General features: G+C 44.0%; 1 protein-coding gene across 1 annotated transcript in view; it reads right to left on the reverse strand.

Annotated features, from left to right (window-relative positions):
- LOC101842594 (solute carrier family 22 member 5) overlaps positions 1-13,942 on the reverse strand; it is a 31,650-nt gene that overhangs the window by 16,091 nt on the left and 1,617 nt on the right. The window contains exon 2 of the mRNA XM_040748638.1: positions 6,680-6,783. Within this exon, the coding sequence (XP_040604572.1) occupies positions 6,680-6,783 (104 nt within the window). The remainder of the gene's footprint in view (positions 1-6,679; positions 6,784-13,942) is intronic.

Here is a 13,942-nt window from a genome sequence, read left to right on the forward strand (position 1 = left end):
TAAAAACAGAAGTGTTTGTTGGTTTGTTGTTGTTAAAGTGAGTGCCACAAAAGAAAGGAACAAGTCATTCTGGAGGAAAGTGGCAGATTCTGCCTGAGACTAGTTTGAGCTGGCTTACTCTCTTATATTAGGCACTGGGAATACTTCTGCTTTAAAAAATAAAGTCACCTTTGTCCTCAAGAAGCTACTGTCTGGTTGGTGAGATGATAATTACACTTTAATCAACAATGCTACCAGACACACTACTACACACTGAGACAAGTGCATAAAGGTAATGGTCTCCAGGTCCACAGAGACACAACAACGGAACTCAGACTCGGATGGTCTCCCTGACAATGGGGCACTGACAAGGTCCAAAGGAAAAGTAACTGCTGGCAGTGGAGAACCATTCAGTCTAGAGCAGTGGTTCCCAACCTTCCGAATGCTGTGACCCTTTAATACAATTCTTCATGTTGTGGTGACCCCACCCATAAAGTTATTTCATGCCACTTCATAATGGTAATTTTGTTACTCTTATGGATTATAATCTAAATATCTGATATGCAGTATACTGATGTGTGACTCCTGTGAAATGATTGTTTGATCTTCAAAGAGGTCGCAACCACATGTTGAGAACCACTGGTCTAGAGGGAGAGATGATTAATCCTATGACACACTTTCCATTCACTAATTTCTCATTGGTACTGTGAAGGAAGTCCAGGTATGATGTAATGGAAACTGCTACATTGAGCCACCTGCTTAGTGAAGAAAAGGCATGAGGTGGGGAGTGGAGTTAGATTCCAAGTATACCTTGTGGCTAGGATTGGGTGTGGGTTTGCTGAACACAGGGCTTGAGTGGCAGGTACTAGCTACCAAGCAATAGCTTTTGGAAGAAAGACTGAGCCAAAACTGCACAAAATTTTATGGACATGAAAGAGGGTTTGCTATTTTTCCTCAGAAGAACAGTTTTTGTTGTTAGTTTATCTTTGGGTTATCATAATCCAGGTTGGGTTGTAATTGTTTTGTATTGGACAAGGCCAGAGATATTGCTAAACACTCTAAAATGCCCCGTAGCAATGTAATTATATTGCTCAAAATATCATTAAGGATGAAATTGAGAAACTCTGGTCAAGGACACTCCCCTTTGCTTACATTGTAAGGAGGGCATGCTACAGGTACGAGGCAGACTAGTGCAAACTCTACCCCTTTTCCTTCCAAAGGCTGCTCAGGATGATAGAGATCTAGGGAACCCATTCATGCCACTATTCTTTGGCAGCTGGAGGTTGTATAGAAGAAAACTTGTTTTTGTTCTTTGAGTTTTGTTGTTTGTTTTGAAATCATGTATTGCCTCCTGCTTAGCCTCCAGTGGCTGGATTATAAGCATGCACAACTATGCTTGGGCTAGAAAACCTCATTTTGAACTTTATTTTTTAATTTATTATATTTTTGGATGGGAAAGGGATAGGGTGCATGTGAACTACAGGAGTCATATAGTAGTCCGAGGACAACTTACTGGAGTTGGTTCTCTCCTTCTACCATGTGGTTCCCCTATGATAGAACTCAGATGGTTGAGCTTGGCAAGTATCTTTACTCATCCATCTCTCCCACCCACAGACCTCACTTTTAAAGGCTGTCAACAAAATGGCAAACATATATTTACAAAACCAGAAAATATTAATCTACTTCTTCCTAGTGTTGAGCCTCTCATAATGCATAAAACTAGCCTGATAATGTCACATAAAAGGCTATAGCAATTTAGTATTATTTTAATTGATTTGAACTTTAGACTTAGTAATATGCCAGGAAGAATGCTCGCTCACGCTCTCTCTCTCTCTCTCTCTCTCTGAGAAAGGAGTCATGTATGTCCGGTTGACCTCTAATATGACCTTAAACTCCTAATCCTCTTGCGTCCATCTTCTAAATGCTGGGATTACAGCGGTGCACCACCACACCTGGCTTACTCAGGGGTAGATCAAACCTAGGATTTCATGCATGATAGCCAAACAGTTTACCTAGCTCCCTGCCTCAAAAATTTCAGAAAAGTTCTTTCAACACACCCCATTACCCTTCTTTAGGGAAGGTGATTCCTAGTATGCTCAAGAATTTTGTTTTCACTGTTTCTTTGGGAGTAAACCTTTTAGCGTGGAACTTAAACACCTTTCCTCAGGTATAATCATGGTGTTCCATGCATGTACACAGGTTCTTAAGAGGGCTCAGAAAGATCTGTTTAACCTAGGACACAACTGACATGGTTTCTTCACTCAATGATTTTGACATCAGCTCAATTCTTTTGAGATTCAGTGGCCATTCCACTCTTCACTTCTACCTCTAGGACCTCTCAGCCTGGTCCTGCCCCTCCTCTGCCATTGCACCTATGGGACCCTCTCTTGGAGTAGCTAATCATCCAACAACACACTGAATCTCTCCAACTAGGGGTCTCATAATCACCCCAGATTCAATACCTTCCAATTGTATCCAATGTCTCCTTTGCAAATGTGATTCTCTGTCTTAGAGAAAAGGGTATGATCTCTAACTTTGTTATGAAGGGCAGAGACCTTTTCCTCACTCCCCATATTCAACCAGTCTGCAAGGCCTCCTGACGTCACTACCTCATCTCTCCAGCCTTGGTCCTATGCTCAGCCCCTATTATCCTTTGCATGGATCACTAGAAATCTTTTAATTGGTCCTTTTAAGATCTCTCTTGGTGAGGAGGCGGTGGCACACCCCTTTAATCCCAGCAGAGGCAGGTGGATCTCTGTGAGTTTGATACCAGCTTGGTCTACAAGAGCTATTTCCAGGATAGCCTCCAAGGCCACAGAGAAACCCTGTCTCAAAAAACAAAACAAAATAACAACAACAAAAATCTCTCTTGTTTTCCTTCCTTCTCTACAAGCCTACCAAATTCCCTTTCAAAATGCCTGTCTGATAGTCGCACTCAAGTTAAAAAACAAAACAACTGTTAAGGTTCCTCACTGCTCTGAGCCTGAACCCAAACACCTCACTGTGCTCTGAGCTAAGTCCAGTTTGCCCATCTGCTCAGGCCTCTGCCTGCCTAATGGACCTCGTTTCCATACCACTTTCCAGATATCAACTACAGTGGACTTTTACAAAGCCTCTGTCTAGACTTTAATACATGGCTGTTTTTCCTACCCAGAATCTGTTCATCTGTCCACACTTTTTAAAACATTTTTCCTATGTACATTGGGGCTTTCCCTGCATGTATGTCTGTGTGAGGGTGCCACATCCCCAGGAACTGGAGTTACAGACAGTTGTGAGTGGTTATGTGGGTGCTGGGAATTGAGCCGGGGTCCTTTGGAAGAGCAGCCAGAGTGGGCCAGTACTCTTAACCACTGAGCCATCTCTCTAGATCCCTCTCTATTGCCTCTAACAGCAAATTTCTACTCATCTTTCAACTCTCAGCTCATGCTTTGCTCCTCAGTAAAGCCTCCCCTGACCCCTGTCAGACACTCCCATAGCACCTTGCCCTTCTCTGGTATTATTTCCCATGGCTAAGGAAAACAATCACTTCCCCAGTAAGTTGAATCCATCTATCTGCCTTGATAAAAGGCAAGTTCCAGGTGAGCAGAGGTCTTTAGCCATAGTCTAGCAAACCAAATGATCAAGTATCTCCGGGCCTCAATATGACCAGCCACTTGCCAGCTATGTAACCCCGGCCATATAACTTAACCACTGTATTCTACTTTCCCCACTTATAAAATGGGAATAACGGTTCCTGCTTCAGTGGGTTATGAGGATATGTTATCTATTTGGTGTTTAAGGTATACTGTAGTTAGAAGAGTGTTTGGCACACATTACATGCTACATATTTGCTAAACCAATTGATGCTTGTTACAAAATTAAGAGAAGTTCACCAGGTGATAGTAATGTATGCCTTTAACCCCAGCACCTGGGAGGGAGAGGCAGGTAGATCTTTGTGAGTTCAAGGTCAGCCTAGTTTACAAAGCAAGTTCCAGGACAGCCAGGACTGTTACACAGAGAAGCCCTGTCTCAAAAACAACAACAGCAACAAAGCAACAATAACAACAACTGAGAGAGAGAGAGAGAGAGAGAGAGAGAGAGAGAGAGAGAGAGAGAGAGAGAGAGAGAGAGAGAGATCATTCTCCAACAGGGGAGTACCTCAGGCTCTGCTAGAATTGGCAATCTATGGTCACAGCCTACTGACCTCTTTAATGCACTCTGACGACTATGGAATATTTCTGCTTTTTATCACTAGGTAACTCCAGAAAAATTAATTTAATGAGATATGCATACATAAATAAGTTTTCATTAGCTGAGAGTGGTGGCACATCCTTGTAATTTTAGCATCAGGAAGGTAAGGCAGGGAAGAGACTGCTACAAGCTATTAACCTGATTACATAGCAAGCACCAGGTCAGCCATGGAAAGAAAGACCTTGCCTCAATAAATGAATAAATAAATAAAGAATGAATGAAAATTAGAATGGCCAAAAAGATGGCTCAGTGGATAGAGTGCTAGCTATGCAAGCTGATGGTCTTAGCTGGATCCCTGGAGCTAATGTGAAAGAGTCTCCTGACTTGCAGATACATTTTGTTGCTCCCATACATCTCCCCCATTTACAAAATAATACTAAAAATTTATAAAACAACAAACAAGCCGGGCGTTGGTGGCGCACACCTTTAATCCCAGCACTCGGGAGGCAGAGGCAGGTGGATCTCTGTGAGTTCGAGGACAGCCTGGTCTACAGAGCGAGTTCCAGGACAGCCTCCAAGACAATACAGAGAAACCCTGTCTCGAAAAACCAAAAAAAAACAAAAAACAAAAAACAAAAAAAACCAACAACACCAAACAAAAAATTATGATGGGCAGAGTTGGCACACACCTTTGATACCAGCTCTTAGGAGGCATAGGCAGGCAGATCTTTGTGGAACAGAGCAAGTTAGTTCCAGGACAACCAGGACTACACAGAGAACCCTTATCCAAAAAACAAAACAAAACAAAACAAATAAGCAAACCCAGAAATAACTGAGTAATGATCTGAGATGATCCATATATTTACACATGCAGTCATATAACCCTGGGTAGCTTTGCTCCCCAGAGAGGATGACATTTTTACTCAGTCTGGACTTCTCTATGAGCCTCCTTGCTAGTCAGGAGGATGCCGTAGCACCCTCTATTTTAGTGGTTCTCAACTTTCCTAATGCTGTGACCCTTTAATACAGTTCCTCACATTGCGGTGGCCCCAACCATAAAATTATTTTTGTTGCTACTTCATAATTGTAATTTTGTTACTGTTATGAATTGTAATGCAAATATCTGATATGCTGGATATCTGATATGTGACCTCTGTGAAAGGGTTGTTTGACACTCAAAGAGGTTTCTACCCACACACTGAGAAACATTGCTCTATTGGGTCTAAAAGTATTCCATCAGAGCCACCAAGGATCTGCTAAAGGCCTCTCTTCTGACCTCAGTTGTCTGTGATAGATTCCAAAGATCTAAATAAAGTGACTCAACATAATAGACCCTTCTGAGAACTATCAAAAGCTACTGACCTTGATGAAAAGAAGAATTAAAAGCAACAAACCCTCATATACAACGTCTATTAGTTCCATATTATTTTATGAGTTGTTGCTTTTGGTTGGCTGGGGGTTCATATCCCTTAGTAGCCCAATGATGGCCCTGAACTCTGAATCCTGTGGTCTCAGCCACCTGCATATTAGGCTTAGAGGTGTGCACCTCCACCCATTACTTTAATTTTAAGTTTTTTTTTATTCTCTGAATCATTAGTAGATCTTAGCTAACCACTTTAAAATTGTACAAATACCATGTTTGTAACAAAAAAATGCTCATTCTCCTGGTCATACAGTAAGTGCCATAACCAGAGGGCCACTTACCTAAAAAACACCAGAGTTCTGCTCCTCACACCACTAACTGACCAGTGAGATCTCAATCTTCTCTTACTTGCTCACAGAAAGAATGCAGAGGTGGCTACCATGATATTACCAAGTACTCTACAATACAATGCATCTACACATGTATAGTGTCAACCTTTTTCTCCCTTTCTCAGGAATACAAAAGTACTATATCCTTCCAGGGAAAGGGGTCATACTTGGGCAGAAGTGAATCATGGTAAAGTAACTGGTCATTGGATCATGAGTACACATGGCTTACCTAGTTCAGGTTTCTCTGCTCAGCCAGAATTAGTAATTTATGTGAGATGTTGTTGGCCCATTTTACTTGATACAGAAATCTATGCTAGACATAGATGTTGCTGCTTCTGAAATGGATGGCTATGGACTAAGAGAACACCATCAGTTGAAGTCAACTCCAGCTACATACTCCTTTGTTGGGGAAGTCCTGTGTATGTTGTCAATAAAGCACTGTTGGCCAATAGGGAAGCAAGATAGGTGGGACTAGGAGTCAAGGAGAACACTGGGTAGGAGAAACACAGGAAGTCAAGATGTAACTGCCATAGGAATAAGAAGCCCGGAAAGTTCTCCGGTAAGAGAAATACTTAGATTAACAATTATGGGATAAATACTTAAGTCAGAGCTAGCCAGTAAGAAACAAGCAAGGCCAACAGCTTCATAATTATTATAGCCTCCTGTGTGTTTATTTGGGACTGAAGCGGCTCGGGAACCAGGCTGGCGGGAAGGCTTCTCTTTACACTCCTTGATCAACATTTGGGTGCTGTGCAACTATAGGAGATATATATCTTACCTGTCTGAGAGCTGTCCTGAAATGAAGGAGCCCATCAGCACACCAACGAAAAACAAGGAGATGGTGAATGGGCCTTTCCAGTCATTCTGACACACCAGGTCCCACTGTAGGAGGAGCAAAGGGATGCATCATTCACTCCTTTTCTGAAACTTAAGGCTTCTTGTTAAATGAATTGGCATACCCTGCATCCCCGAATGTTATGAAAACATGAGCTCACTAACACAAGCAATGGTTCACTTGGGCAGCAATGCAGAGAGAGCAGGGAGCCTCTCCCTCTCCATCTTGTCTCTCATAGCACAGGTTCCCACGTCTTGCTTCATTTTGAGGAGGGAAGAGGAGCAAGCAGCAGCAATGCCCAGACACTGACCACTGGTCAGCAAGGCCTGTTGCTCTTACTATTAAGAATCCAGACTGAGCCAAAGGCTGTGGAAGGGGCAAGGTATCCTTGCTCAGGGAACTTCAGGCCTCTAGAACTGAGGGTGTCTTTCTTAGCAAAGCATCCAGCAGAAGACTGAGGCCAAAGGGCCTAGAGTGTTCTGCCTAGATCTGCTCCTTTGGCTCTGCTTGAGTTTCCACCAAGGCCAATGACCCCTCAGTCCCTGGGATCCTGTGATATCCTGAGCTGGAATATTTGATTCCATACACCAACAGGACTACACCCAATTATGCTTAGGAGCCTTAGACTCGGAGTCATAAAACTTGGTTTTAGTTGTGTGATGATTTGAAGGAGAATGGGCCCCATAGGCTAATAGATTTGAATGTTTTAAATAATCCTATTTAAAAGGATTAAGAGGTGTGGCTTTGTTGGAGGAAGAGTGGCACTGGGAAGGGCTTTGAGGTTTTCAAAAACCCAAGTGAGGCCTTGTGGCTGTCTTCTTCTGTTGCCTGTCTATCTGGATGTAGAGCTCACAGCTACTGCTCTCAGCACCATGTCTGCCTGTGAGCCACCATGCTCCCTGCCTTGATGACAGTGGACTAAGTCTCTGAAACTGTAAGCAAGCCCCAACTAAACGCTTTCCTTTATAAGAGCTGCCATGGTCATAGTGTCTGCACAGCAATAGAACACTGAGTAAGACAAAGTGCTACTCAAGTGTTAACTAGTTTTCTAACCTCACATAAGGCCCTGCCCATCATACTGAATAGTGCCTTAATTTCCTTGTCTAGAAAACAGAGACTAGGGTTGGAAACAGGCTGTTGTTTGAGTTTCTAGACTAAAATGTGTTCCATCTACAGTTACCAAAACCAGGAAATGAGGGTGCAGGGAGGAGAGGGGTACATGGGGAAACAGTGACACTTAGGCATTTAGTCGCCTTAGCCAATATGGTCCTGTAGACTGGAAGAAAGTTCAAACAGGGACTTTAGTGTTTCCCAGAAAGATTTTTCTTGGTCAGAGACTATGTGCAGTAGGAACTTTGCAGACCTCACAAGTGCAGCCACCGTCATGGCAACCTAGACCTCCCTCTCTTGGTACCAGGCTATTGTCTGCCTTCCACAGAGCCTGCTGCCTCCCCAGTACTCAACAGAGACAGGGGATGTGCTGCTCCCACAATGACTGTCTTCCAGGGTGGTAGCAGAGGAATAAATAACAGGGTCTCTTTACTGCCCTAGGTTCATCCAGTCACCTAGACCTGGGTGTGGAGGGTGCCCTACTGGCTCGACATAAAGAACCTCCATTGCCACCTCAGGCATACTATTATTTCTCCATTTGGAGTAGCATGCACTTTTGGATGAGGTAAGTGGGGTGGTGATCCCCATTGCAGGTGATAATTGTGGATATCTGATCCCCAAGTCAAAGAGGAAGCAGAGACCAGCAGGAGTCAAACATGCGAAGCCTCAGCACCTAGATGGTCTCGCTCCTCCAGGCTCCACCTGCCTTGGTTGAGCACCCAGACCTGGATAGGTGGATAAATGTTCCTATAGTGTCCACCATCCACACATGACTGCTAAAGCCATGACTAGTGAAGGGACCAGGTCCCTGCTTTAGCAGTCATGACTCAAAACATGGGCTTTCCTGACCTTGGCCCTCCTCCCAGTCACTAGGTCAGATACCCTCCTCGTGGTAAGGAACCAATCAGAAGTTGTCTGGTGGGCTGTGCTTTACAGCTCTGGGTGTGCTCTGTGGTACAAGTGTACAACAACAGTGACATGCAGAGCATAACAACCACCCTGGGTGGGCCTATAGGCCATAACAACAGTTGACCAATCAATATAGGACAGGTCATCCAAGCCCAGAAGCACACCAATCCTGAGACTATTATGTACCCCTAGATACTCCCCTTGCTCTACCTGACATATACCCTCCCCACCACTTCGTGGTTTCTTGGGGTCCTTCTCTAAGCATCCTCTGTAATGAACAGATGAAGGGCCTGAGCTAATTAAATTATGGCTACTCTCATTCTTAAATATGATAAAATGTGTTATTTTGCTAAAACAAAGACGAAATGAGGGTAAGTTGCTGGAAGCTGTTTACCAACATGTCCATTGTGATGGTTGGGGACTGATACATCCATGCTAATAAGAAATCCACTCAGAGGGCTGGGATGAAGCTGAGCTGGTAGAGTGCTTGCCTAGCAAACGTGAAGTCCTGGCTTCAATCCTCAGTACTGCACAAAGCATGTACGGTGGTTCATGTGTATAATCCCAGCTCTTGGGAAGAAGGATCAGAATGTCAATGTTCAAGGTCATCCTCAGCTACATGTTAATATCAAGGTTACTCTGGGCTACATCAGGCCACGTCTTTTATAAAAGAAGAATGAGGAGGTGGAGGCCAAGGAGAAGCACAAGGAAATGTACACAGGATTCTACAGCTGAGTTCTAGAGTTGTGAACCTCACTCAGTCTCCCAAAGATACTTTCAAGGCTGGAGACCATGTAAAAGCAGGTCAAACTTATCTATAGGTAGGCATGGTAGCATCCTTCAGGCTTTCACCCCTCCTGCTTGACTTATCCTGTCCTTAGTCTGGGCATGAGCCTAACTCATTGAAGTAGCTATGCTATCACCCACCACTGACCGTCCCTGACACCTCTCAAGGCCTGGCTTACATTAATATTTGTCTGCTAGAGGCTACAGGGAGCCTGTGAGTAAAGTCAGGAAAGACAAGAGTTCTCAAGAGCACAGACTGAGTCCCACCTACTCATTTACCTGTCAACCATGATATCCAACGCAGTAGGCATTTGAACTTGGCCTGAATCTTCGTTGGATGGGTGGGATGATAGTCAAGGCTAAGTACACCTGCTTGATGAGCTTACAGATGAACCTAGTGTTCCTGGACTCATGTGGCTACTCAGCTATAACTAAAGCACATAGGACCAGACCATCAATGCTTTGTAGGGCAGCACTGGCCATACATGAAGTTTCATAGATGGAGAACTGGAAGAGGGGACCCCAACTTGGAGAATCTAGAACAGCAGTGACCAGAGGTCCCCACTACTTTCTAGTCAGAAATGTGCCTCCCTAGTAGTAATGGGTTCAAGTGTATATTAACTTAGGTGTCAAAACTTTTCAAAGTGTCCACTTCGATTCTTCATCTCATTTATATCTCAATCACTGATGAGATTCCATGTCCCCTTGGGCCTCCACAGGCATTACATGCAAGTGGTACTTCAAACACATGTATGCAAAAGATTCTAACATATAAAACTAAAACTTAAAGAAACAACTGTTGAACTTTGATATCATTCATTTACTATTTAATGAATATGTAGTATATGTGTATGCATGTATGTATAGACATGGAGACTAGGGAAATAAGTTGGGTGTCCTACTTTACTTTTTGAGATGGGGTCTCTCACTAGACAATATAGCTCTGATTGACTTTCCTCTCTCCCTCCCTTCCTCCCTCCCTTCCTCCCTCCCTCCCTCTCTTCCTCTCTCTCTCTCTCTCTCTCTCTCTCTCCATCTCTCTCTCTCTCTCCATCTCTCTTTTTCTCTCTCATTATTTTTGAGACAGGGCTTCACTGTGTAGTACTGGCTGTCCTGGAACTCATTCTGCAAACCAGGCTGGTGTCGAACTCAGAGATCCACCTGCCTCTGCCTCCTGGAGTGCTGATATTAAAGATGTGCCCCACCACACCCAGTTTTTATTTCTCTTTTAAAAAATTTATGTATGACTTTTAAAATTTATGTGTTTATGTGAGTGTACGCCACATGTATCTGCTTGCCTGTGCAGACCAGAAGGTGTTGGATCCTCTGGAACTAGAGTAACAGGTGGTTGTGAGTTCCTATGGGCGCTAGAAGCTGAACTCCAGTCCTCTGGATGAGCACAAAGTGCTCTTATCACTTAGACATCTCTTTATTTCCTCTCCTCTTTATGCTTGTGCAGCAAGTGCTCTTGAGTCACCTCTCAGCCCAAAGAAACTCATCTCTTGACCTCATATGTAATGAGCATTCCTTTCAGTTATGGGAAGAATGGGGTGGGGGGAGGGAGGGAGGGAGGGAGAGGGAGAGAGAGAATGAGTACAATCTCTTGGGACTAAATGTTCTTATACCCATGAACTAGCTGGAAGAAAAAGATATAATCTGTGCCCAAGAGGCAAAAGTTTTTCCTGATGTACCTAGTGTGTCTGCATCAGTGATCAAGCATACTAGCAGGTAATGCTTTCTATTGAAGGTCATTAATTCCTAAAACATTTTGTTCTGTTTTCGAGGATTAATGGTGATGCCTAGCTGTGAAAGTTGGTAGTCCCAACAATCAGGAATTTGAGGCAGGAAGATCACTAGTGATCAATCTAGGTAACTTAGCAAGACTCAATTTCACAAAATTGGAAAAAACAAAAGTAATGGTGGATCCTTGCCTTAGGGCTCTCAGGAAAAGAGAAGTAGTATTTGTTACAAACAACCTCTATGGAGCCCATAGTGCCTGAACAGAAGAATGACCTGAGAACTAAATGATATGGTTGAGTGGGACAGTGGCTAAAAGAGCTACCACCCTGCAACGCCATCCTTTCCTTCAAGGTGTTGGACCTGTCTGTCCAAAGTCCAGATGAACCCCACTTTAATTTTTAGAATAAATTATTTTCTTTGTTTATGATTCCTGACTTTGTGTCACTATCAAAACTCTGATCCTGGGCTCAGTTCAGTGGCTCCTGCCAGCTGTGTCTACTATGACTATGCATGGACAAGGGGTCAGGGGCCAGAAAGTGGCTTCTTTAGTTTGTCATGCAGCTACAAAGGCAAAGATGAGGGTCTGTGAATCTTTGGGGCAGGCAGGGTGGGGGTGCCAGCAGAGGTGGCAGTGAGGTCCTGGCTCCAGGTGTCTGGTCTCTATATTTCAGAGTCATGACAGCCCCAACACCTAGGGAGCTAGGAATTTTCATCCAGTGAGTTTTGGATAACAGTGGGAAGGTGGGAAGGAATTCCCATTTTCTAAGATAATGTAGGCAAGAGACAAGACCACTAGAAAATCTAGTTTGGAACAACAGTTGGAGTCCTGTCAATGCCTTGGCAAGAGACTTTTGGAAAAGTATGGTGTAGGACAATGCAGACCCATGCCAGACTTCAGCTGAAGAAGCCCTAACTCATAAAAAGCTACACAGAAAATTTTCTGCCTGCAGGCTTGACTGAGTGTCTGTGAAACCCAGAGCAGGTGGCCCAGCAACCTAAGAATTCACCTGGGTTCTCAGAGGAAGGGGTAGTCCTGGATCAGAAGTACGGCATGGTGGGTAGGAATTTCCCAGAGTCCCAGAGATGAGCAAGAAGCAAGAAGAGGGGCCAGCCTACAAGCATGCAGCTCACCAAGCTTTCCTGAAATGTGGGCTCACAAAGCTCTCTGACCTCATAGAAAGGGTCTCGTTCTTTTGGGCAGCCCCACTGCCTGGTTTTAGACACACACAGAGCCAAGCTGCAGTCAGTGGGGTGGAGAATCACATTTCCCTTAAAACATTCCAGTCAATCTTGTGGCTCCTCGAGTTTCTCTTTTGTCTTTCAAACTACTTGTTCTTAAGCGTTCTAGAAAGGCTCATAATTTATTCACTCACCATTCTAATAAAGACTTTCCAATAAAAAAATCTCCCTCATTCAGCTTCCTGTAAAGATTCAGGGAGACACTGAAACTGAATCTATTGCAAAACTTAGTACTTCATGTATGTAATTTAACTAGAAAGGGAAAAAAGAAAAAGAAAAAGGACAAAAAGAATTCAATACCAGTATCCTTAAGAGATCTCTACCTTTGATTTGGGGTAGAGGGCAGGCTTAGAGACATTAAGACAAGCTGCAGTGGTGAGCAGGCCAGGTTTGGTCGAAAGAAAACAGGTCTTGGGAAAAGTCATCTGAATGTTAATGCAGCAGCTTTCAACAGTGCCTGCTCATCTGAGAGGACAAGCCTTGAACTTCAAGCCAGACATTCCAATATCCCCAAACAAAAGGGCCAAGTAAAGTATTAAACTCACCTCCTGCAAAGACTGCTGACCTGTAAGTAGGTGAAAGGGCATATAGCTCTTATGAAACTGCTAAGACAGCTCAATAACATCCAGATCCATTGGGGGAAAAAAAAGGCACAGTGACATTGGCAGCAGAGGTAGGTCAGAAGGATCTGGACTTTTGCTGCTCAGCCTTCCTCTGGGGAGTTTACCAGTACTGCTTCCACCCCAGGCAGCAAGCAGAATGACAGGGAGTGGGGACAAATGACTTAGAGGAAGTCCAGTAGCCTCAAGGTCAGTGTAAAAATTCAAGAGACAGTAAGCTGCTTCAGATTTCAACTGCCCCTTCTTTGGGTAGCCACAGATTTGAGGAACTGGTGCGTCAACCCCAACAGCCTCTGCTGTCATAGTTCCCACTCGCTGCCAAACTTGTGAGTTTGGAGATCAGGATGTAGATAGAACAACTGAAAATCTCTTCTCTGTGGACTCGGAGATCAAAAGCACTAAGTAACTCAGTTTTGTTTTTCCTTTGTGTAGCCCTGGATGTCCTGAACTCACTCTGTAGACCAAGCTGGCCTTGAGCTCATAGATGTGCCTACCTCTGCCTCTAGAGTTCTGGGATTAAGGCATGTTCCACCCGCCCAGCATAATTAGTGATGCCTGGCCCTGGCACAATGTCACTAGGTTAAAAATCCCCAATGGAGCTCATGTTTCACTCTTACTACTTACTTACATAGTAGGTAGACACAGGTTAAAGACATCAAACTTCAAACATCCAAAGAAAACAGGCAGTGAGTGATTCTCCTGGGGATGCTCTTGGACTCTTCCCTTGAGGGGTGACAACCCCCTGAAGCAACACACCTGGGGCCTGTGGAGCCCTGTAAGGAGGGAAGCTCAGCCCCTGCCT

The sequence above is a fragment of the Mesocricetus auratus genome, unplaced genomic scaffold (genome assembly GCF_017639785.1).
Source record: "Mesocricetus auratus isolate SY011 unplaced genomic scaffold, BCM_Maur_2.0 Super-Scaffold_100007, whole genome shotgun sequence".
In the NCBI taxonomy this organism is placed as follows: domain Eukaryota; kingdom Metazoa; phylum Chordata; class Mammalia; order Rodentia; family Cricetidae; genus Mesocricetus; species Mesocricetus auratus.